Source organism: Scophthalmus maximus, chromosome 5 (genome assembly GCF_022379125.1).
Source record: "Scophthalmus maximus strain ysfricsl-2021 chromosome 5, ASM2237912v1, whole genome shotgun sequence".
Classification (NCBI taxonomy): Eukaryota; Metazoa; Chordata; class Actinopteri; order Pleuronectiformes; family Scophthalmidae; genus Scophthalmus; species Scophthalmus maximus.
This window is the reverse complement of record NC_061519.1, coordinates 3,213,247-3,238,518: the sequence shown is the minus strand read 5'-3', so window position 1 is coordinate 3,238,518 and position 25,272 is coordinate 3,213,247. Positions and strand designations below refer to the sequence as shown.

At 44.5% G+C, this 25,272-nt stretch overlaps 4 protein-coding genes across 6 annotated transcripts in view; 1 reads left to right on the top strand and 3 right to left on the bottom strand.

Annotated features, from left to right (window-relative positions):
- Positions 1 to 11,117, top strand: part of LOC118311133 (hippocalcin-like protein 1) — a 40,548-nt gene extending 29,431 nt beyond the window's left edge. For both annotated transcript variants that reach the window (XM_035634703.2, XM_035634702.2), the window contains exons 2-5: positions 764 to 934; positions 3,652 to 3,933; positions 6,085 to 6,190; positions 7,467 to 11,117. In XM_035634703.2, coding sequence (XP_035490596.1) covers positions 839 to 934; positions 3,652 to 3,933; positions 6,085 to 6,190; positions 7,467 to 7,564 — 582 coding nt within the window. In that variant the 5' untranslated portion in view covers positions 764 to 838 and the 3' untranslated portion in view covers positions 7,565 to 11,117. The remainder of the gene's footprint in view (positions 1 to 763; positions 935 to 3,651; positions 3,934 to 6,084; positions 6,191 to 7,466) is intronic.
- tmem54b (transmembrane protein 54b) lies at positions 11,062 to 18,037 on the bottom strand. Of its 2 annotated transcripts, none has more exons than XM_035634699.2 (6): positions 17,915 to 18,037; positions 16,376 to 16,572; positions 15,126 to 15,185; positions 13,716 to 13,907; positions 12,127 to 12,273; positions 11,062 to 12,023 (listed from the first exon to the last, which is right to left on the bottom strand). In XM_035634699.2, the coding sequence occupies exons 1-6, from the start codon at positions 17,925 to 17,927 to the stop codon at positions 11,694 to 11,696; spliced, it is 939 nt and encodes a 312-aa protein (XP_035490592.1). In that variant the 5' UTR covers positions 17,928 to 18,037; the 3' UTR covers positions 11,062 to 11,693. The 2 variants fall into 2 exon arrangements, with proteins under 2 accessions (XP_035490592.1, XP_035490593.1); XM_035634700.2 differs by having other exon boundaries at positions 12,127 to 12,222.
- Positions 18,038 to 19,153: 1,116 nt separating this feature from the next.
- LOC118311132 (gap junction beta-3 protein-like) lies at positions 19,154 to 21,408 on the bottom strand. The gene is made up of 2 exons (XM_035634701.2): positions 21,021 to 21,408; positions 19,154 to 20,622 (listed from the first exon to the last, which is right to left on the bottom strand). The coding sequence occupies exon 2, from the start codon at positions 20,549 to 20,551 to the stop codon at positions 19,817 to 19,819; it is 735 nt and encodes a 244-aa protein (XP_035490594.1). The 5' UTR covers positions 20,552 to 20,622; positions 21,021 to 21,408; the 3' UTR covers positions 19,154 to 19,816.
- Positions 21,409 to 22,176: 768 nt separating this feature from the next.
- Positions 22,177 to 25,239, bottom strand: LOC118311128 (gap junction beta-4 protein). The gene is made up of 2 exons (XM_035634696.2): positions 23,085 to 25,239; positions 22,177 to 22,930 (listed from the first exon to the last, which is right to left on the bottom strand). Exons 1-2 carry the CDS (start codon positions 23,618 to 23,620, stop codon positions 22,636 to 22,638), a joined length of 831 nt encoding a protein of 276 aa, XP_035490589.1. The 5' UTR covers positions 23,621 to 25,239; the 3' UTR covers positions 22,177 to 22,635.
- Between the last annotated feature and the right edge of the window lie 33 nt (positions 25,240 to 25,272).

Below are 25,272 nucleotides of genomic sequence, written 5' to 3'. Positions count from 1 at the left end.
CATTAGAAGTGCATTAAAGACAACATTAAAGGGTAAATGCGTATATTTTCAAGGTAAAAGACTTACGGTTTCCTAGTAACGGTTGCAGTGCATAGTTGCATCACTGAAATCGTGTTTTGTCGGGCAGGTTGAGCCGAGATGAAGATTAGGAGATCTGGACACACGCACTCACGCCACGTTGCTGATTTGACACACAAACACACACAGCTGGCCAGATAAACCCATAAATGTGATCAGTGTGTTAGCACTTGACGTCACGCGGGGGGTGAGTGGGGCGGGATGGGTGCGCCTTAGGATTATTTAATGTTTTGCAAACGTAATGTGGCAGTTTAAAGACTCGCTGCGTTGCGTAACATCTCGTGTCAAAGTGGGCCCTGTGCGGTGACGGGGCCCACTTGGATTTCATTACAGGAGGGCAGAATGGACAAAGTCATGTTGTCAATTTCTTTTTGTGTGGAACTGTTTCGTGTTGCTTTTCCAATGTTTTCTTGTTGATTCGCACAAATATCAATTACAAAGTCTATTACAGTAATAGATGACGTACCTCTGGTTTGTGAGCCCCGTTTCTCAAATATTCTACTGTAGCTGATGTTCCTCAGTCTGGTTTTGAATCCCTCACATTTTGTTGTCAGCAGACACGTGCTTGTGTCTGCTGACCGACCTGTTGTCTGTCCCCATTTGTCACCGGAGTTCATCCTCCCCTCTGCCTGTTTGTTGCTGACCTGCTTCATTTGTTGAAATTTTTTTTATCTCTGATTGACAGGTGTGCAAAACGCGGACTGGCTAGAGCTGTAGTTCCCGTCGTTGTCAAGGAAACCGAGAGTCCCGTCCTGTTACCATGGGGAAACAGAACAGCAAGCTGCGGCCAGAGATGCTCCAGGACCTCCGGGAGAATACGGAGTTCTCCGACCACGAGTTGCAGGAGTGGTACAAGGTGCGTGGACACACGTCGTAGAGGCTGGGCATTTTTTGAGCAGCACCAAATCATGGTAATAGTACTACTACTACTGCTGTCATAAAAATTAACTTTACTCAAGTATTTCCATTTTATGCTGCTACAGTCAGTGTTGTAGTCGTGTCACCAACTTGCGAGTCCGAGTCGAATCTCGAGTCCCCAGTGTTCAAGTCCGAGTCACCAAAGACAAGTTTGAGTCGAGTCCGAGTCGAGTCACAATTACCTCAGTTTGAGTCCTAGTCGAGTCTCGAGTCCCCAGTGTTTGTTTCCGAGTCCAAGTCGGGTCACAAATTAAAGAGGGTCTACAAAAATGACACAGCTTTCACCACTCAAAGTCTTCACGACCTGGGGCACGTCCCGCTGCATCTTCCAAATTTGTTCACAGTGTGGGGCGGCTGAATCTGCAGGTGGAAGAGGACAAGCACGCCCTTGCCCCTTGCAAGAAACTGTTACAGTCTAAATTGACAGACCTATTACACATATAAGTTGTCAGGGACTTCATCCACCTTCGAGTCCGATTTCATGAAAGCTTGAGTCCTCTTTGCATTAACCCTCGAGTCAGAGTCCAAGTCCGGGCCCGAGTACTACATCCCTGGCTACAATACAATGTTTTCCTCTCCACCACTTTAACTGCTGCTGTCATATGATCCATTGTTAATATTAAACGATTGATTAGTGCAGCATTAAGCAGAAGGTCCAAATACTGTGCAGTTATTGAGACTTTTTGGTGTACGATGCATAGGTGACGGAGTTGACTTTGAGTTCAAAGGTCAATTGTATACTGGTGTTGTTGCAGGTTTACAACCGTCGAGTTCATCTAACACTTCAGTCATAGTCGACTTCAGACAAAGATCACACTTGTCAACACAGATAAATACTTACCAACAACTGAAAATGCACAAAACAATACCCTCTGATCGAAAAATACCAAGTTTTGATAATAGAAATGAATCTGTGAGAGGCTCCATTCCTCAGTAAAGTCAAAGTTTCATCAGAAATTAGTAAAACTGACAGCTGCCTCGAGCATGACGTCACCCGCTGCCAGTCTGTTAATCCACTGGGGAGACTGAAATAGGTCTTGGCGCGATAAAGTGCCACGGTGAACTGACCGTCGTGTGCGCGCAGATGTGTGTTTGTGTAATGGCTGTGTGGCCCTCTGCCTGGATTAGACCTATGGAACAGATGTGTGAGCTGTCCCGCATCAGAGCTGTGCATGTTAAGACCGTCACCTCCCCCGGCCGGTGACCTAAGCCGCGCTGACCCCGGCTATCTTCACACTGAATGCAATCGCGATGATTGGGAAGGAATTTATCCATCTTTGGTCAGTATTAGGCTTACTGCATAAGGCTGCATGAGTGGGCCCTAAAAAAACAAGTTGACTGTCTGTCTCAAGGATAAACGTAACCCCCCCCCCACTGATCCCAGTTCCAGTGGCGATTGCATCAGAGGTCACATTGATATCACGAACAAGGAATCCAGTCAGCTGTCTTCCCTTGAAAGTCCTCACACAAGGTGATTTGGGTGAATGTAATGCATTGTTTAGGATGCATACAAAAACATTTTCGCACATATGTGTGGAGGTGTCCCGTGACAAATACCCTTAAACACGCCCTGCAGAGAGGAAAGCTTTCAGATTTGTAAGCCTGTTAACATCCGTATTACCCATCGCCTTGGAGGAGGCTGTGGCTCAGGAGGTCCACTAACCCGAAGGTTGGCAGTTCGATCCCGGCTTCCTCCGGTCCACATGCCGACGTGTTCTTAACCCTAAATTGACTCTGGCGGCTCTTATGAACCGGCAGTGTATGAATGTGACAGAATAAAGCGTTGTGAATAGCAGCGCGGTATGAATGGGTGAATGTGAGTTGTACTGTAAAGTGCCTTGAGTGGTCAATAAGACTAGAAAAGTGCTTTATATATATAGTCCATTCACTATAAATATAGTCCATTTTCCATTCACCTTTCTCTTTGATGCTTCGAGCTTGCAGTAAATGCTTAAGACACCTGAAGTGACCGTAGAGCCCCTGTTCCCAGCAGGTGAACGCTCCTAGATGCCGGAGATGTCATATAAACTGCATAATATATTCCAAACGATGTTAAGGTGCCCGACGTCTCTGGGAATTAATCCACCTTTTCAATTTTGTGGATTTTTAGGCAATAAATCTGAGCTTCGAGTCAAAGGAGGCCTTTTTTAAAAAGTTGTGACGCCCTCTCGCCCGCTCATGGAATACGTGGCAATATGAGGAGCAGAGGCATGTTGGCTTCCCACCTTCACTTGTGAGGATATTTATTAGGATGATCAAAAAGTAACTCTAGCCTTCAAATCTGGAGAATGACTTTGTCACTTTGCTGCCTCTATCTTAACGAAGATTGAAAAAAAGCTTTATCTCTGCCTCTGTGACTTTCTTCTCAGGCAGAAAGGGGCTTTATCAAATGTGACTTATTGAAAAGAGGACTACTTTCAACTATCCAAGACTCCTACTTCCTCAATCTGTTCAGAATAGAGCATTAGATAGATGAAACCTATGCTGGTCAACGTTGCGTGACAGGAATTGGATTTCTGATTGCTCCAACTGCCCTTGAAAAGATTTTATTTCTTCCAATAAGAGTGACAGCGGATGTAAAAGTAAAAGTGTCATAGAGACTGAAAGAGAGTGTTAAAGGACTAGTTTTTACCCGTGTCGTATTCCGTTCCCCAGGGTTTCCTGAAGGATTGCCCCAGTGGCACCCTGAATGTTGAGGAGTTCAAGAAGATTTACGCCAACTTCTTCCCCTACGGCGACGCCTCCAAGTTCGCTGAGCACGTCTTCCGAACCTTCGACACCAACGGTGACGGGACGATAGACTTCCGGGAGTTCATCATTGCCCTGAGCGTGACGTCACGGGGCAAGCTGGAGCAGAAGCTGAAGTGGGCCTTCAGCATGTACGACCTGGACGGAAACGGGTACATCAGCCGCGATGAGATGCTGGAGATTGTACAGGTGAGCAAGGGACACTGGGTAATGAAGTCTGGTTGGGAGCAAAGGATGAGTTGAGATAATACATCTCATATATCCAAATCTTTGGATTTTGAATCTTGGCAGGCACAGAACAATTTGCAGTGTCTCACACTCTTTCTGTCTGCCTAACGCCCCTGTGCCTGAAACTCCATGTCTCCCAGGGAAGATTACATTTCTTCTAAGATGAAGATAAAGGGCACAATTCACAAACAAGGGGATCCCGAATATAAGTCACGTGTTTTTTTTTGCATAACAGGAAATTCCTTAATAGTCCCATAGATCTCTCTGTCACCAAACATACACTTTTTTCTATTCATATACACACATTGCGCCGTTTACTGGGTCGTTCCTTTCAAAAATGTATATATTTTATTAACTTCAGCGTTTCCCACGTTCCTTCAAATTTCCCAGAAGCCCACTGCTGTCCAATCTTATTTGAACCAGCCAATCATATATACATTTTTCATGGACAGAAATAGACTGCGATAAATATGATAAGTGCTGACTTAAGTTATGCAAGTTAATACATTTGTTTAAGTATGTATATGGGTTATACTTAATGTGCCGATTGCAGTACTCGCGCAGGAAACTGTTAAGTACAGTGCTACATTAGTGCTGCATGTAATCCTTTCACTGTTGTAAGAGAAGAAATAGAGAGACTCATACACCGAGATATCGGACTGAAGATCTCTCTGTATGTTGTGTGTGTGTGCGCGTTTCAGAGTTCTCATGGATTAGCGAGTTAAATTTAACAAGAGTTTATCCCTGAGTGTGCAGAATACTGGGATTATCCTCAAGCTCATTAAGGCTACGCACCAGTGGATGAGAGGGGTGGGGCCCATTGTGTCACTGCACACCCACAGAGACGGAGACATTGTCAGTGTAGGGGTGGTCAGATTTGTTTTTACACCACGTTATTGGACAACAGATCGTCAGCTTCACCTCACACACGCCAATCCAAAATGTACGACACAGTCGATGTAATATATTAATATATATATATATATATATTAATATATTACATCGACTGTGTCGTACATATATATATATATATACGTAATTCGTAAAAAATTGCTCTGTCCCCCCTGACACGAACAAGTCACTCCGTTCATGTCACGTCAACGAGATCTGTGTTCAAAGTAAAACGATGGAAAGAAAGTATAAAGCCGGAAATTGTGATTGTCAGCCTCATTGTCCGTTTAGTATAGTTCTGTGATATTTTTCAACATATACATTCTTTTTTTGAGGTCTCATTTTGTAGTACCAAGAGCTAAAATTTTAAAGCTGGTATATGTGACCGAAAAGCACAGAGAGCTTATTCCCTGCGAGCGACCTCCCGCCTTCGGACGGCTCTGCCGCGACGCTGATCTACCGTCCGTTTTCACACCCTACACATTTCCATTGCAAGAGATTTATCGGACCGCGTAAGAAGATTGTAGATCCGCGCCTGGGGCCGGCTGATACTCGCAGCCTCTCTGCGCTCGACTCGCAGAGGTTAATTTAATGCTGTCGGGGGACGGGGGGCGCTCGAAATCAGTCAACAGATAAAGATGTATCAGATCAATACAGTGTTAGCTCCTCTTGTGAGCCCCCATCACCAGCAGAGCTGGAACTACCCTACTTGTTTAATAAGTGATCTTTAAGATAAAGTTATCTTTAACTTTATATGCTACTGCCTTTTCCATCAACCGTGTGACTGACGGTGGTTGTATCATACCTATCGTTACATTGGGCATGGGCTGGCGACTAGGGGGCCCCAAGCAGCCGCCTATGCCTTGGGTGGGCCCTGACCACCCCTCACCCTGTTGGCACATGCCGCCTCTGTCACTGTGGTATGATGGTGTGTTGTTCCTGGTGGCATACAGACCCTGCCATGGGTATTTGTGGACAACTGCTCTTAGCATCAGGAGTGACAATTGCCAGTGAGTCCTGTGAATATCAGCGTCTTGAAAGCCGCGGCCACTTTTATTCTTTCGGCTTTGACGTGTTTTAGTTCCCTCCCGCTGAGCCTCCTTAATGGGTCCCCGCTGGCTCGAATTCACTTATCTTTTTCCTTTCTCTCACCCCCGCCCACTTTGTCTCTCTCCTCCTTTCTCTCGCGCTCGCCTTGCTTCATCGCTCACCGTCTCTCAGGCCATCTACAAGATGGTGTCATCTGTGATGAAGATGCCAGAGGATGAATCCACGCCAGAGAAGAGGACAGACAAGATCTTCAGACAAATGGACCTCAATAATGATGGTGAGTGGAGGAAACTAGACATTTTAGAGAGAATTCAAGACTACGTGTATTAGTTGTTGTTGGGGTTTCATCTCCAGGCTTTCTCCAAGAAACTGGCTAATTTGAATCTTTTATACGTGAACAACCAACTTAGTCTTTATGCATCAGCAGTATTTGCAAACTTAATTATAATAAATATTGACTTCTTCCGTATTTAATGAGACCAAGAGCTGTGAACAAAATGGTCAAGTGGAATGGCAACATGTTCACTATCACTGTTTAGCATGCCAGCACTATTTTGCAGGTGGTATAACACAAAGTTACGGAAGAAATCAGAATTTTGACCTGGTGACGGCAACAGATTAAAAGGTTTGGGTATCGCAATTCATCCTGTGGGGAACATGAATGTGTGTAATAAAGTTCATGGCAATCCATCCAATAGCTGGATGGATGGTGGAGCTACAGGAAAAGTAATTAGGCCACACCCTCTGGGGACCATGAATATCTGTACCAAGTGTCATGGCAAACCACCTTGTGGCTACACTAGATGAAAAATCGGGGTCATAATAGTCCGTAGGATTGATCCTCGGGGGAACCGTGAATGACTTACAAAACTTCATGACAACCTCACCAAAAGTTGTTGAACTATTTCAGTCTGAAACAAAATGGTGGACCAGCAAGCCGTCAGACAGACTGGCCCCCCGCTGCCATCCATAGGGCCACGCATGCAAACATGGCTAAAAACACCTAGCCAAACCCACAGTTGTAAAACGAACTGACACATCTTCATGACCAAGATCCAATAAGTTGTCTTATTTCTTATTAAGTCTTTCTGTTCAGCCTGTTCCTACCAAACTAAAAGTGTTTGATTCCATAACTGAGTTACACAGAGCCCATCTCATTTCTCCCAGATCTATAGCCAAGTAAGCGCATTTGTGCACACCCCAAATTCAACAATAGCCCACTTTTTTTGGGCACTGATTCACACTCAAGACCACAAAACTAGCAGAAACATTGATCACAATTAATCAATTAATTATTCATGGCTTCTCTAAGTCAAAAAATAGAGCGGGCAGCCACATTAACACATTAACATTAACGCCACAACATTAAAACCAGTTACCTGTTCTAACTTTAATATATAAAATTCATGTGATTGTCAATTAAGAGTCCCACTGTAGATATTTACTATTCTATTGACACCATATTGAAATATTCACTACTTTTAACAAGGGCAATGTGCGTTGCTTTAATCCTACAAAATAACTCCTATTTTTCTCTGGTGTCTGTCCTGCAGGCAAACTGTCCCTGGAGGAGTTCATCAAAGGTGCCAAAAGTGACCCCTCCATCGTGCGGCTACTCCAGTGCGACCCCAGCTCGGCCTCCCAGTTCTGAACTGCTGCCTCGCCGCGACCCCCTCCACCCCCACCCACCCTCTCTGTTGCTGTTGAACTAGTCACTCAAATCAATGCATGATGGTTTCTCATCTCTCATATCGTCATAATTGTTTTTTGATGTCGCGTGCAAGGATGGAGGGGGCATTTGAAAGGGGATAAGAAAAGTCATCACTCTCATTTTACTTTCATTTGGTATATGTGGGGAAGACGAAGGGAGAAGCGTACATTCATTGATCAGTCAACAGAGGTGTTTTTCCGCTAATGTCCCCCCCCAACATCTCTCTCTCTCTCTCTCTCTCTCTCTCTGGAATGTCGGAGTTCCAGGGAGCTTGTGACAAAGTTTTTTGCTGGCTGGGGATTGCTCACGCGCTCCTCCAAAACACGTGTATATCATGTACATACTGTATGTCTGTGTATATCACAAGATGAAGTACATTTGTCTTCATGTACGGTGCACTCACTCTGGCATTGAAAGGCAGTATTATGTAGCGTAGCTTCCTGGTCTGATCTGTATGGGTGGGCGGGGGCTGACGGCGGGTGGGCGGGGGCGTTATTGGGATTTTTCTGCTGTATGATGTTTTCGCTGAGAAAAAGAAGGCCTAAGATCCCATTCAGTTTTTATTCAATGCCTACTGGCATTTTGTTGATTTAAAATGTTCAATGTTTTTTTTGTTTTTTTTTCATTTGTACTTATTATTTTTCTCCTTCATGGTGTTTTATTTATTCATTTTTATTCTTATTAACTGTGCTTTTACTTTGACAAGTTTGTTAAAGATGACCATGTTCCAGTTTACAGTGACAGAGAGAGAGAGGCAACGGCAGTCGAGGTCGATCCCTTCGGGATTTTTGTGGTTTCGTGGGAGAATGTGAAGAAAGTCTTTGTGACACAAGGAAGTCCCATAATGCATTTGATCAAAGACACCGGTAGCACATATCGTTTGAGCCGCCATGTGTTCATGAAGCGCGGCCGTGCATTTAGGGCCTGAATGCATGTGTGTGTGTGTGTGCATGTGAATATGGCGCCGCGTGCTTGAGGCTAACTTTTACAGTATTATCATGTTGTGCTGTTTATTGATTTGTGAGTATTTAAAAAAAAAAAAAGCTCTTCATCGAGGAGCAGTAAACCTATCAAGTCCTACGCTGTCACCACACTGCATGTTCCTGAGAGCCAGACGACGACACGAGCCACAACGCGCAGCGGCGTCCTTTTTGTAGCTCTGCAGCCTCCTCAGCACCGTTTTCAGGCAGAAACAACTAAATCTTTACCATGCTCCGGGACAAACCCCCGATCCCCCCCCCCCTCTCCCTTTTCCTCCGACAGACAGGAGAGTTCACTAAGGGCTCGTTCACCACTCTCTAGCTGAATGCTTTTGTAAACCTGGATTCGTCTGCTCACAGGCGCAGGGACATGTTTCGCGAGACACGAGCAAGCCCGGACACTTGCTCCGATTGGGATTTGGAAGGTTCCTCCAGACGAGCGTAGTCGTCCGACGGGAGCCAGTGGCTGTGTTTATGTTAGCGACACCCGCCCTCTCTTGTGAAGCACTGGAGACTTGACATCGTGAGTTTTAAAACAATAAAACATGTTCCAGAAAAGAAACGAAAAACCCTCCACCCTAAATACTGTGCATGTACAAAACAGAGCCAGCGGTCGCAGCAGTGCCAGCACCACTCTCACGTAGCAGTCACTTCAGGTCCACAATTGCAAGATCACAGTTTTTTTTGGCGAGACAGCACACACTACAAATTATGTCTTGACAAATCGGACCATAGGGAAGCCTGGAAATTCGAAGTTAACACATTCAAGACACCGTGTTTGAAAGTCCTACTTTAAGAGTGAACAGACTGGGGCAAAAACATTTTCTATCCATCGTGTTTGTCATTTGATGCTCAACTAAAAGCACTAGTTGATGCTTTTACCACGAAACATACCACTGTACTGACATTTCTTTATTTTTTTTATAGGCTGATAACTACTATATATGTATTTAGCAGTGGTCCAATTTTTTTTTTGAAATACTGGACTTGTATTGGTACAAATTACTAACATATTACTGGAGTATTTTAATTTTATGCTACATTATACTTCTCCATTACATTTTGGAGGAAAACATTGTACTTTTTACTTTACTGTATTTATTTGACCACTATGTTTGCTTTTTTTATAGATTAAGATTTTATATACAAAACATAGGATTCATTTTTGAAATATGTATTGTTGTAGATTAAAGAAGTAATACAGCATTTAAACTTAGCTCCACCTTAAGTTAATACCACAGCATACAGGTTAACATCCAAAATTGTAACGATATATAAATTACTGGGGCCATTTTGCATAATGAGTACTTTTAATTTTTATACTCAAAGTGGATTTTATTGAAGATATGTCTGTACTTACAGTAATAACTTAATTAATGGTCCGAATACTTCTACTTCAATACCCCTCCTCAGAGGAAAACGGAGAAGGATTCAGTATTCTTTCCAGAATTTCATTGTTTAAGGAAGTCCTTTTAGACACTGAATTAAAACCCATAATAATCAGTTATTCTAGCATTGTCAGCATCTCCATGAAGCAGCATCTCCATGAAGCAGGTACTGGATACACATGCATACCTTTTTTTGTTCCGCTGGTGAGTAAAGGCACTTCTCATCATACCAGACTCAACTGACAAACATCTAATTGAACATCTCAATGTGATTTATATATATTGGGTTGCCCCGGCACATTTTGCTACCTCACAAATGGAAGTGTGTGCAGTGGTGGCCGAGTGAAATAAAGATTGAGGGCCTGAGAGCCATGCTGGTGCTGCTGCATGACATCAGACCTACCAAGGGTTTAACTTGTACCAAAAGTGTGCAGAATCCTATGGTGTCACCGCCTTCTGCTGGTAGGACAAGGAACAACAGTTGCTAAACCTCCCCACCCCCCACTGATTACAGTTTCACCCTTTTCTATTCTCTCTGCCTCTGACAAACTGGTACCTTGTGCTGGATAGATATGCCCGCTCTTTTCTTCCTTCCCAAACCCCCCCCTTTCCCATTTTTCTGTTGCATGAAAACCTCACGTGAGTACGTCATGTTGGTTCCGTTTGGACATGAAATCGAAAATATATATATATATATATATATATATATATATATATATATATATATATATACACACACGTGTGTTTCAAAGTATTGCACGTGTGGACTGCTTCCTCATTTCTGGGTCTCTGCGTCACGTGTGGAAAGCAATTAGGGGTGAGCGGCGTTTCGCCGTGGATGAGGCGGACGCCTGGTCTGGCAGCTGAAGCACTTGAAGTCACGCCCTGTGCAGCCCGTCAAGGCCCTGAACATGCACCCAACGTGATGTGGGTGAATGTGTTTTTAGAAGCCTGTCAGTAACCAGTCACACCTGTCAGGTCACTGTAGCTGCTGCCATTACCACGTATTAAGTAGGGTTTTGTTTCCCCACTCGCAGAGTTCAGATACAGAACAAACAGAAGCGCTGCATAATTTCTGAGTAAAAACTTTATTTACTTAGGCAATAAATACAAAATCTCACTGTACTAGCTTCTCATGGAACTAGTTTTTCTTGACCTTATTGCAGAAAAGTTGCGCACACACACGCACACACTTTATTCTCAATTATGTAAAAAATTCAAACTAGAGATTCCATCCTCTGCAAAAACAGAAACACACACACACTGTGTATTCTGTGTGTTGTTTCCTTTGTGGGGACCTTTCCACATCTCCGGCTGCCATGATACGTGTAATAGTTCAACTTCAGGTCTTCCAACAAACTAACCACGTCCTAACTACAGAGAAAAAAACATTTTCCCAAAAGTGTCAAACTATGTCTTTAACCATGTCCTCACTTGAAAGGATTTGTTTCATCTTTCTATCCTGAGGAATAATTCAACCATCATATGCAAAAAAAACAACCTACAAGTTAACCAAACAGGGATTCCCCACAGTGCAAAGACCCTGTGAGCTGCAGAAAAAGTCCATGCATCAGAATTGATCTTAAGTCCAATGCACTGCTAAATAAAAGACACCCGCAGAGTCCAGAGCTTGGAGGTACCGACAGGAAAGCAGGGTTGTGAGTTTCATATTTGACAAAAGCTCCCGTCTGTCGAACGTGCCTAAATCCAGAAGCTGGACCTCTGCAGCGCACCTCTCTCCAGCAGCTGGTGTTGCTCCGGTGGCCTCTGCTGGCCGCCGGCCCGAGTCGTTTCTGGCCTTTCTCTGTGTGGCTGGTGGAGAGGCTGTCTCTCGGAGGGAGGAAGGCTCCGGTGCTGACGGGGAGGGGGCGGAGGTCGGTGCAGCTCTCTCGGAGGTGCAGTGTACCGCTTCGGAGGCTCGCGGTGGCTCCTCGGAGGCCCAGCGTGGAGCGTCGGCGGTTCACTGGAGCCCCTAGACGGCACTCTGCAGAGGGAGGGGGCGGCTTCCTCGATCGGCCGCACCACATTGATCTACACAGATGGACATCTTCTTTATGTATTTGTCACAATATTGCCCCATTTAAGACAAGTCTAATGCACCATCTAAAGAATTTCATTTTTTGAAGTGTCTCACCGATCTGCCATAGTCTATGGGGGACTTTCTGGTAGGGCAGCAAGGCAGGCCCAGGAAGGAAGTGCAGGTGGCCAAGCACTGGGCAGAAAACACCATCTGGGTGATACAAGTCACGATCAGAGGCAGCCAAAGGATCAGAGTGGTGCTCTGGGGAGGGATGGAGGGATGAGAGTCAGTGGCGACCACCAGCTGGAGCACACGGAGCACAATTTGAGGCAAGAGCGGCTCCACGTAGATGGGGGGACAGTGCGGGTTAATGGTGCGATACGGAAAGCTTATTTTTCCTCATGTCACTGCGGAGCACCGCAACAGACACAACAGCGGCGTACCGTGAGGGCTTCAGTATGCGCGGGAGAGAGAGGGAGAGAGAGACCGCGTGCTGAATAAATCATGCAGCGCAGAATGTATTAAAGTTGCTCAGAGGGAATTCAAAGGAAAAAGAGATGCGACTTTTGTTCCGGCATGCTCGCTTGGCAGACTACAAAGAGAATGGAGGGTTTGAAGTACAAGATTTTCTTTGGAATTCATGATGAAATGTGCTGGAGACAACAAAAACACAAACCTCGCCTAACCAGTATCACAGGCTCTGGACAACTATCAGAGCCAGGAGCCTGAGACACACTTTCAGGTGAAGTAATGCACGATTTGGAACGATTAAAATTGCCAAACAAAACTTAGACTTTCAGGTTTCATTCAATTAACGTGCGGGACACTAGCCAGGGACCCAGAGGAATTCTGGGAGCTCATTTAAATTAGCTCTGTCTGAATTCCCCCCATTGGGAAGTGATTTTCAACCGGCAAGAAAACTTGCCGGTCCAATCACAACTGATTATCCGATAATGGGCGGGGTTCATACCACGACGCGGAGAGAAGCGACTTTTGTAAGCAACCCAGATGGCTGCCGCTGACGAACGAGTATTTGACCAAAAGTACCCGATGTCTTCAAATTTTGTTGCACATATTGTCCAGGGCAGCGATCAAAACTATTGCAAGCCGGAAGATGCTCGAAGCCACTATAAACACATCACTAAAAATCCCCCAAATAAGAATTAATAAGCAGTACGCATGTTTTAAATTTAGTATGGGTTTATAACACACTCTACTGCAGATGTGTGTGTATCAGCGTGAGCCATTCATCAATCTGTAACTTCTCCTGTGATGACAGGAAACCCTTAACCTCTTGTGACAAAGGTCACCGGAGTGACAAATTGTAGACCACGAGCTTAAAATGCCAGAGTGGTGCTGATGTGTGGCTGCAGCTGTGAGGCGGAGCAGGCCTGGCGGTGCATCCGCGGCACACTCGAGCACGACGGAGCCCAAAGTGGGCCGACAGGGTCGGGTCAGCATTTCTGCCACCAGCAGCCGCGGGCTGACTGAGTGACAGAAAAGACAGACACCCTGCCTCCAAGTCCCTCCTCCTCTCACACCCTATGTACACACAAACAGACACAGCCGCCATGACGTGGATGCCACGCCGCTCTGCTCCGATCATGCCGCGGCGATGACGGTCAGCTGCTGCGGGGAAAAAAGGTTCACAGTTCACGTTTTTTTAATCTCGACATCTGCGGTTCCCCCCACGATACACTCACGTAGATGCGAGTGGGGTCGAAGGGACACTCGTTGGTGATGCTGGAGTAGCCAGTGGCGTCGGGGAAGCGGCAGTGAGTCAGCAGGCTCCGCCCACCATGAAGGATGGCCCTCACCACGGACACGAGGAGTCCGATTGCCGAGGCCGTCGCCATGACTGCTGACGCCAAACTGACGGTGAAAAGTGACCACGTCTGTGGGAGACACATTGGAGGGGGGAGCGGGGAAAGACTCTGATGACTAGCTAAATTGATAAAAGCACAATCAATTATTTACAATATTAATTGAAATATAGTCGAATATAGCAGATTCAAGGCATCTGCTACAACATGAAAGTTTAATATTGAGAAAGAATTTAAGAAAGAAACATGAATATGTTTTGGCAAAATAAATTAAAAACACTATAAGACCTCAATATGATGTTTTTGTTTCCTATACTTAACAGTAATGTGTCATGAAACTCCCACTGTGATGTCACACTTGGACCCTTTTCGGGTGCTCACTTTGCTCTTTTTTTCACAGTTTGTGGGCTGGCAGGCTTCACAGATACACACATGCATGTGCACAAACACTGAAAAGGGGATTTTTGCATAATACGTCACCTTTAATATGACTGTGACCTCTCTTTACATCTTCAGTACGAACCAATGGACCTGTAGCTTCCACAGACGGGATGGGGAGAGCAGAAGGGCTTCAGCCTTCTGACCGTAACACTATCGACGACGCAGGATAATAAATGATTTGATAAATGTTGTGGGTACGGAACCCCATTCTGCAATACGCTGACAGAAGGCGAGACGAGGGCCTTTCGAAATCTCCCGGTGACGACGGCTGAGCAGTTCTATCGAAACCCGATAAGAACAATGAGGAATAGCACGAGTTTCCTTGGGAGAGTATAAAACTGTTGCAGCTCCAGCACGATGTGATAAAGACACAAATAACAGGGAGTGTTGAGATTAGACACCATTCATGCCACATGATGCATGGAAATAAAATAGCATGACGGATGAGGAGGCAACCGGCTGCCTGCCGACCCTGCCCTGCCCTGCCCTGCCCCAGTCCACGGTTAGTCTCAGTAACAAAAGGGGGACTGGGAGCGGTTTACCATGGCAAACTCATTCCCTTCACACCGCCGCCTCGTCAGTCCAGTTGGAGCAGCCCGACAGCTGACTGAGCAGACAGGAAGGAAAAGCCACGCTGCAAGACTGGAGAGAGGGAGGGGAAAAGAAAACAGAGACTATTCCAGCTCTGCACACACCCGAGGCCCCACGTCCTCCTGACGAGACAGACTGTGCGTCATGAAAATACCCATCTGGCAAAGTAGGGAGCGATGTGTCTTTTTGTTCAATCCCTTCTTGAGAAGCTTCAAATGAAAAAGAAGAAAAGCAGAGAAGTGGTGAAGTGACACTAACCAGGCCTCTACTCCTCTTGTTCTTAGACAGGATGATAGCCAGGATGCCAACGACAATTCCCTGCAGGGACGAGACAGATGTTCACTTTGCAGATCGCGACAATCTCTCAACGATACAGGGGAAAAGGAAATAAGGGTTAAAAATGACCATAAAACAAATTTATAAAGAATTTCAAGATTGCACATCGCAATTTTTATTTTCTCGTGCAGCCTCGACACACTCAAAAGCAGCAACACGGGCCGAGTCAAAACATGGTTTCTGTCAACAGCACAGCTGTGTGCTATCATTACAAGCATTTCAAGTATGTGTCTGAGGGCCTCTGTGCGTGTGTGTGTGTGTGTGTGTGCGTGTGTGTGTGTGTGTGTGCGTGTGTGTGTGCGTGCTTTGAAGGTTGTTTTCGCTAGGCCTGACAAAGTCATAATGGAATAGCCCTTTAACATTGCACTCAAATCAGATTATCAATTTGATTTATCAGTTTGGAATTAACCAGATCTAAATTTATCATTATAATAACAACATTTTCTGCATTTTTGTGGAAGTTTAAGCTAAGAGGGAGCCAGTGATCAGCTGGAGTGAGTTGTCCTTAGGCTTTTCACAATAACTACGTTATTGGCTTATGGTACAATACATGAATATTAACTCAATAATTTGTATTGACCTCGATAGCAGCGATTGTGTCCACAAGCAAGCTTGTGGACATAACAGTCCAGCAAAGTCTCGTTGCTTCTGCCCTCTCGTCTGTTTCTCGTCGTTTGATTTATAAATCACTGGTTTGCTCTTTGAAATGTCAGAAAATTGGGATCTCTTAGTATTTTTCTAAAGGCACCGTGTCTTCGAATTGCTTGTTTTGTCTAATCTTTGGATATCATTTTTTTCTCTGCAACACAACACAAATCGTGGAGGACTGACACACGAAAACAACTAAAAGGCCTAAACTGCAAACTAACAAGATGTCGAAATAAATTGTCTTAAAATGACGATAATATCGTTTATCGCAATAATTTCTGGGACAATATATCGTGCAACAAAAAGGAGTTTATCGTGACAGGCCAAGTTGTCCTGGTTGATTTTTAAGGGGCTACACGCGGAGCCATTTAAACAGATACACACGTATTTCCTATTTCCATGAAGAAATGTTTTTCTGTAATATAGATTTTTTTTTAAACGAACGATTCTAGGAATTCTCGAGGTATGCAGTGTGCAGCCGCAGTCTCCGCACAGGGTGTTTGTCGCCGGTTCCACGGACTCACCACCAGGCCGGAGGTGAGCGCCACCACGTTGGAGATGGCGTACTCCATGGCGCGGGCCTGCTTGTGGAGGTTGATGTGTCGGAGCACCACGCCGTGCACCAGCGCTCCCAGCAGGAAGTTGACGTGGCCGAGGAGGAGCATGCACAGGCCCATCTTCATCAGCGCCTTCGGTTCCTCAAGCCTGGAGCAACACAATCCTGGATAGAGAGAGAAGGAGAAGCAAGTTAGTGCTCCAAAGTAGTGGGAGCTGCAGGGATTTCTGATCAGGTTCCATGTCAACCATGTTGTCCACGTGGATGCGGTTATTGATCGGAGGCACACACGAGAGCCCGGTCAAAGCCGCCACAGAGATGTCACCTGCATTAATGATTAGCTGCTGAGCACATAACTACAGTACAGACTGTGCCCCCGAAACAATATCTCGTCGAGAGAAATGGAGCCGACTCAATCGGCTGCTTCTAAAACCAACGGAAAAATTAAATTGCGGCCAAATATTCCAGCAAAATTTTCCACTGTTTTCCATATTTACACTGACAAACAAAAAAAGCAGCTTTTCAAATGAGACATATTGATCATGCACATTGTTATGCCCCTGACTGGGGGGGGGGGGGGGGGGTAGGAGCACAACATACAGTATATTAAATGAAAATTGTTCCCTTCCCGGTCCCCAAACCACAAGCAGAACAGGACTTAACAACAGTGGACAATTTATTAACAGGTGAACTAACACTGTGATGGACCCCTGGGACAACAAGTGCACCCAACGTAGCATTAATAAATCTAACGCTTACAATTTATCATATGCTTTTATATTAAATTGGCAATATAGTCAAAGGGGGCATTTTTGTAAAAAGAGTCTAAATATTTGCTTATGTGTATTTCACAAGACTCTGATGACGAGGCATACAATTGATAAAAGCACAATAAATCAAAAAGAAATGTCACTCTAAACCAGTGGGGAATCAATTTGAACCACCACGAGGATCCATCTTTTGAAAACATCCACACAGGATCCATAAACTTGTGCTAAATAACAGCGATAAAATGAAACTAGAAAGATTTGTTTTTTCAAGAAGTTCATCCCACAGACACCAACCTGCTGATCTACTGTAAAGGCTGACTCAATATTTGGGACATTTTCACCCACACAATCCCGCATGCTCCGAGACAAGGCACGTGCACAGGTGACAATTGGTAACCACCCAGCTGACTAACACCTGAACTCACCACGATCGCTGTAAAATATCAGGACCCATGAATAGATAAATCACCGTTCAACACCACAACTTTAAAAACAAGGGGGTTCAAATTGTTGAAGTCTGAGAGGAAACTAATTGATTGGTTAAGTGAAATGATGCAACTTATGATAAATATCACACACATCGGAGTTCATCATCTCCAGGCTGGCTGGCGTGCGTGTGCTTGTGTGTGTGTGTGTGTGTGTGTCAAACCTTTCACACAAACACCGTCTTGCACGTGACACACACACACACACACACTTCCATTCACGTTTATTTTACTTTTTTTTTTTTTAATTACCTGTAGCGGCCATTTCTGTCAGGACCTCATCGGCGCGTCTTGCTCTTGTCCTCGCAGAGTGACTCTCCGGTCAGACGGCGCGCACAACAACACTTCTGCTCGGATGTTTCAAAATAAAATCCCATTTTACTTCAGGAACCTGCAGGTATGATAAGGAGTGGAGCCCCCCAGTTTGTTTCGGGGGGGTAATGAATTCTATTATGCCATTGTAGTTCATTTTGGAGGTTTGGATAGTTGGATTTTGTTTAGTTAAGTCAGTTTTTTGTTACCTTAGTTATTAAATACTCTTTTTTTTCCTTCTTACCTTCATTTGGGTCCTGCTCTTTCAAACCCGTGACACTTAAACCGAACTATACTATTTAACTATTATAAAATATATATATATATATATATATATATACTTTATTGATTGAAATGAATAGCACCCAATGTAAAATATCAGATAGAAGCATTTTACCACCATGTAGCATGTTATGCATTTGCTACTGCAACTCTCCCCTTGACGGCGCCACTGATGATAACAGTGTTGTTTCATCACAATCATGCAATCATTTTTAATCTCTCCAAAATTCAGATTTAAATTCGTCCCCAGAGGTAAATATTGCTCCTTTAAAGGATGCAGGGTTGACACTTTTATTTTGAAACCCACATATAGGTTGATAGTTGCTCGCAGGCGCTGTTTTTTGTGTTAGAAATTAAGATTACGAAAATTCATACACATTCGTATGCTGGACTACACTCAACTGACTTTTTTCATAAAGATTTTTTTACTATGATCAAACGGATTTATTTTTTTTTTTAAATAAACGAGGAGCTTTAAGGTCGTTGATGTAGTTCGATAGTTCCGGTCTCAATCTCTCCATATCCGGTCTATGGTGTCAGCACCTGAAACAGAGCCTGGAAAAACTTGATAAACTATGCTTTTTTAAGACTGATCATACATTCTACAATATTGAGATCACGTTACTGAAATATTTTTTTTAATTCAGCAGGTTGTGTTTACATGACATGAGAGATAAGTTACTATTAAAATCCTAGTGTCACTAATCTGATTATAAAGTTACTAGTGAGTAACACAGGAGCTATAATTCAGGAATTCAGGTAATTGTTTTAATTTTGTATCATTATAACACAAAATAACTTGTGCATGGGATCATTGCTATGTGTCCCGAAGGCTTCATAACAAGATCATGTAGTGTGCCTTTAGTGCCACCAGGTGGAGAAATGGCTTAATGCAAGTTGGGAGGGGAAAGAAAGTTTATTCTGAGTGCTTTGAAAATATTTTTCAGGAAAATCAACAACAACAAAAAAAATATTTCAGTTTTGGTCATATTCATGTGGACAGTGGTTACAATTGTATGACCATTTTACTTTTTTCTTTTAAGGATCAATTATTTGTATTGTAAGAATCCAATCACATTATAGAGTATATCATTTGTGCTAAAATAGATACATTTACATAAAAAAATACATACAAAATTAAGATAAGGGATAGAGTCACCCTTTGTCCACAAAAACGACGCACACATGCCATTATTGCACATTGAAAGAGTTATTGGTTGCTATAATGATTTCTCCTGCCCAAGACCTGGGACAAAATCCACTGTCCCTCTCCTGTACAAAGATGCATTCTGATGATAAGCTGAAGTTTCGATTGGAGTGAAGAAGATGAAGAAGGTGAAGGTATCCCTCATCAATTGAATCACAATAGGGAGGGATCTCTGCCAATATGGGCAAGAGGAACAAGTACAGCAACCAACAAACTCTCTCTATGTACTTAAAGACAAGGGTACAGACATGAAAAAAGGTGAACCTGCCCTTTGATGGAAAAAAAAGATCACCCACTAGTTAATCAAACAGTGGCATAATAAGACATTTTGATTCTCTACACTGAGTCTGCAGCTAGGACGCAAGAGAGGGCTTGCAGCCGCCGCAGTCCATCGTGCTGGAGTGGATCTTTCTCGACGAAGTGTGGACGCTGCCTCGGTGTTTGAGATTCACCATCCGGAAAGCGACCAGGTAGAAAATCTCACAGATGTTGAGCACCACACACACAACCGACGCCCCCACCATGAAGTAGGTGAAAATGGTCTTCTCCGTGGGCCGGGAAATGTAGCAGTCGACCAAATTAGGGCAGGGGCTGGTGTCACACTGGACCTTCCTGGGCAGCCTGAAGCTGTCATAGATGTAGTGGAGCATGTACAGGAACATTACCTCAAAGGTGGTTTTGATGAACAGGCTGATCAGGTAAGTCCACCAGAGGCCGCCGTGCTTCTGGCCCGGGTTGTCGTACAGCCGGGAGCTCTCACCGTGCTTGGCCTGGTACTTGCGCTCCCGCTCCTCTCGGTAGGCCACGTGTAGAACCACCATGAACGAGGGGCAGGTCACGAAGATGAGCTGCAGGGCCCACAGGCGGATGTGGGAGATGGGGAAGAAGTGATCGTAGCAGATGTTGGTGCAGCCCGGTTGGCGGGTGTTGCAGTCAAAGTGCCCCTGGTCGTCGCTCCAGACGCGCTCGGCGGCCACCACGAAGACCATCACCCGGAAGACGAAGACCACCGACAGCCAGATGCGTCCGAAGGCAGTGGAGTATTTGTTGACTCCACTGAGAAGGCCCTGGAGAAACTTCCAATCCATGAGGTCAGCGTCGATTCAGTCCCGTTGACCTTTGACTGTTTTGAGGGGTCGGTCTTTCTAAACCTAATACACTGCAGAGATTGAACACCAATGGAGATACAAAGTTAGGGGAATAATATAAAAAAGTATTTTATATATATATATATGTATAATCAGCTTTGATTTTGCTAAATATTCTTGTTTCAGATACTTACCTATTCCGCTTCTCACAGTTAAAAATGTTACTTGATATTTCGAGGAGAAAAGCCTTCAATAGTTAATAAAACACTTGCTTGTTCAGCACAAAAAAAACGTTCACATGGCTCAACTGGTTTTCATCCTCGCACACGTTTAAAAAATTAGGCTGAAATGTGTATGTGCCGTTCTTTTAATTTCATCTCGCACTGCCTCCGACTTTGTTCTAAAGTCTTTAAATTCTCGACTCTAAAGACTTTTTTTCACAAAACATGACAGAATGTCCCCGGCTTACCTCGAGAAGTCTGGTTTTCCAATCAGTCCATCGTGCGTCTGTCTTGGAAATAGACTTACAATGAGAAGAGGCTCCACGGGTCGCTTTGGGCAACTTCTCTCCTACAGTGGATTTCCAATATTGACTGAGTTGAAGATTCAACTCTTGACCATAATCTGGAGGCGTGGCCACTTTTGGCGTCCGCCCTGAGTTTCCATTTAAAACTCCAGCTACTTAGGACAAACTTTTGTCCTAAACTTTTTGAGCTTGTTTTTCGGCAGTGATTTATCGTACGATCGACTCTCGGCTAAGACAAAGGGCTTCAGGAACCGTTGATGTAAAACTAACCTTTACTACGGCTGATGTGCAGTTAAAAACAAATTTCACGTGAATGATGGACGTCAATGGTTTGACCGAATGAGGAATTTCAGTAACTGGGCACGACTCTGTCCAAATAACAAAGGCGATATGACTCGACACATAACAAGCGGACCATAGTGGGACTTAGTCCGCTCTGCTCGCCACGTTTCTCGACAGGTGACTTCATATCAGCTCCACTAAGCAACTGCGATGTGGAGATATGCCCCTTTGTAGCCTCCTGATTAATCAGGATCAAATAGGGCCACCACCTAACATTTGTTTGAGCAGGCACCTCCATTAAGAAACACCGGAGATATGGCGAGCAAATGTCGCAAAAAATCCGATAATCGAATATTCATTCTTTATCAGGCAAGAATGTACAGGAACAGGCACTGCCTTGTTGGTACACTCGGTTTTACGATAGCGTCCTTTACAAATCTACTCTCGGCCTGTTGTTCCGCTCCAGAAAGAATGCGGGGCTTGTTAATTGGTCTGAAACTTTGTGTGTAGAAGTGGTGACTGACTTTATAAACTTTTGTCAATAATGCTACTCCAATCACTGACCGCATGTTGTATCCGAGTTGTTTCGGCACGTCACGTTGTGGTTTTGCTGATTACTTTGAACGTGTTTGGCTTCAGTATACCAATACTGCGCCCGTTTTTATTATGCCTTGCATATCGTAGAGAACTTATGGACGTCCTTATTGAACAACACAGTGGACAAAGCTTCAAATGACCAAGACGAGACGCAGGTCGGGTACCTGTGATTTCTAAAACGTTTCATAGAGGGACAAAAGAAGGGGGCGAGAGCAAGTTCTTACAGAATGCTTGTTTATTTTTGAAAATAGAATGGGCATCTGTCTTTATGTCTGGGGTGAGTTCGTGACATTGCGTATGCTCACAACTCACATATTTCCTCACTTCCTGTTCATGTTAACGTACACACTGCAAGTCCAGCAATTTTATATGTGGCGGTAGTAGAAACAGATAATAAGATAAGATATAATCATATAAACAGAACAAAATAGATCCCCTCTGCTGTATATAGGAGTCATTTCAGATCACAAGATTACAAAAACTACCACATAAATGTTCAGCTCATTACATATTATATCACAACAACATTACATATCTTTGAAAAATGATATGACCTCTGTAAACAACAATGTTTTTTTGCCTTTAATCTTAATTGACAGTAGAACAGTTACAGTACATAAGGTTTTACTTTGGGTTTCTACTCTGTTTTCTTGGGTCAAACTCGTGATGCCGATGTCTCTCAGGCGACAGCTATGCTGTACGCCGGGGCCGGGCTCTCTTTGCCCACTTCTCCGTTGCCCTTGTCGACCATCTTCGCCTTCTCCAGGGAAGGGTCTTTGTACGCCGAGTTCTCCCTCCCAGTCAGAGGGGTTCTGGTCATCACGAAGGAGTTTTCTCTGCCGGAGCGCGGTCCTCCTCCGGAACACTCCCAGAACCTCTTCCCGCACAGATAGAAGACCTCGCAGAGAGTGAGTAAGATGCACACAAAGCTGGTCACCACCATGAAGACGGTGAAGATCTTCTTCTCTGTGGGCCTGGGGAACACACGGTCAGAGGTTAGAGACGGAATGGCATTGGTGTTTGTCGACTCTTTTAAAGAAATCAGCTCATTTGGTGGCTGTCAGTGGCCAAGTTTGGCCGTTGAGATTGCAGGATCTTTATCATTTGGAAGTTCGGAGGTGCCCTTACCTGGCGATGTAGCAGTCCACCACATTCGGACACGGTTCGTCATTGCATTTGACCACTGGAGGGAAGAAGGTGGCCTCGTAGATGTAGAACAGCAGGAAGACAAAGACAGAATCCACTATTATCTTGAACAGCAGGCTGAGGAAGTAGGTCCACCAGAGACCCCCTCGTTTCTTGCCCGTGTTATTGTACAGAGGGACGCAGTCGTCCCCGTGCTTCAGCCGGTGTTTGCGCTCGCGATCTTCTCTGTAGGCCACGTGGAGGGTCACGAGAAGGGACGGGCAGGTCACAAAGATCAGCTGGAGAGCCCAGAGGCGCGTGTAGCCGATTGGGAAGTAGTGGTCGTAACAGACATTTTGGCAACCGGGCTGCCGGGTGTTGCAGTCAAAGTCCTTCTGCTCATCGCCCCACACCTTCTCGCAAGCCACCAGGAAGACCAGAAGCCTGAAAATGAAGACGATTGCAAGCCAGATGCGACCGAACGCAGTCGAGTACTTGTTCACTCCGCTCACGAGGCCCTCGAGGAAGGACCAGTTCATGGTGTTGTCTTAGATACCGGGCTGGACCCCCACAAAGAAAAGAACGCTCCGCTGAGTGCTGAAATACCGATGGCGTGGACTCGCAGAACTGAGCAATGGCTCCTGAATGTAGCACTTATTACTGCTGCCTTCTTGGCACGGGCTGAAGGGGAGGGAGGGATATTGGACAAAGGCAAACATAGACTCATTCTTCAGCTACAGTCACTTGCTGCAGCTGGTGATAGTGAACACCTTGACTAACACGCAGGAGAGATTGCTGGAAACCAATTGACTCATGAGCCTGTGCTGTTCAGGGTACTACGAGTTAGATAGATAGATGGCTAGATGGATAGATAGATAGATAGATAGATAGAATAGATAGATAGATGGATGGATGGATGGATGGATGGATGGATGGATAGATAGACAGACTTCATTGTCATTCCACATACACCAGAAGACCACTGCACATCAGAACGAATTTTCGTTCAAAGCTTTCTTTCTTTTGGAAAGTTAGATGAGAAGAGTGTGGTTCTGTACAAAGATTCATAAATGATCTGCCTCCCAGCTAATTTTAGATAAATATTATTTGCCTTTTGGACAGAGCCAGGTTTCTTTTTCACCCAGAGTTTCCCGTTATTATGCTGAACAAAGCTCGAGTTCTCCTCGCACGGCAGCAGTAAACGGGTGGGTTGCACATTGCAGCGAACAACATGTACCTTCACGAGGTCATCACTAAAAGCTCCCTTTAGCACAGTCCGCGCTTGCAGCTCGTTGTGTCTACGCATTCTCCAGTCAGAAAAAAACCAAAAACAATTTCCGCATGGGGCAATGAGGATCAGTCGTGTAATGCCTCCATTTTGCAAACTAGAAGTGCTGGTTCTCAATGATGAAATGCTTTGTGTTGTAGTGTCCAGCACTCAGTGAGTCCCAGACGATGTATGATAAGAGAATATATACACCAGCCAGAATCCAGTATTCCTTTGGGTTTAGACCGGACTGTACAATATGGATTGAATGTTGTCTGTGGGCTGCCTGTGTGAACTCTGGCAATCAAATCTAAGTATATTATATCACTCAGCAATGGGTTCACTGTCTCCGGCGAACAGGCCGTCTGCGAGGTACAAAAAGTAGGAGGTGTCCATTTCAAAAAGGCTCAGAGAGGGGAAGGCCCGAGGTACAGTATTCTCCAGTGTCCCGAGAGCCAAATATGAAAATGTTGCAAAATTTGGAGGACTGGCGAAAAACCATGACACTCAGACACCGAAGAACGAAAACACCACTGCAAACAGAAGCGCAGAGCCGCGAATACAGGTTTAACACTCAGTCCAGTGTAGACTTCAGAGGAAATCAATACAGTTTAACTATAACTACAGGTTATTATTATTATTATTTAATCATTGAAAATTGGTGTTGTTCACCCTCTTCTCTCCATATCTGTATACAGATCATGCACTAGGGGTCTCCAACCTCCCTAAGAGCTATACCTTCAAAACCTGAAAGTGTTTGAGAACTTTTGTCTTATATTAATAGTTACTTTCCTCCAACTAAACCAGATGAATAAGATTCAGTTTTTTTGGTGTGTGTGTAGCCATTTATCAATATCCAAAGGTCAAAATCACGTCAGTGTCAATTTTTGTGTCCGATTTTGGAGTCAAAATGTTGTCGAAAGT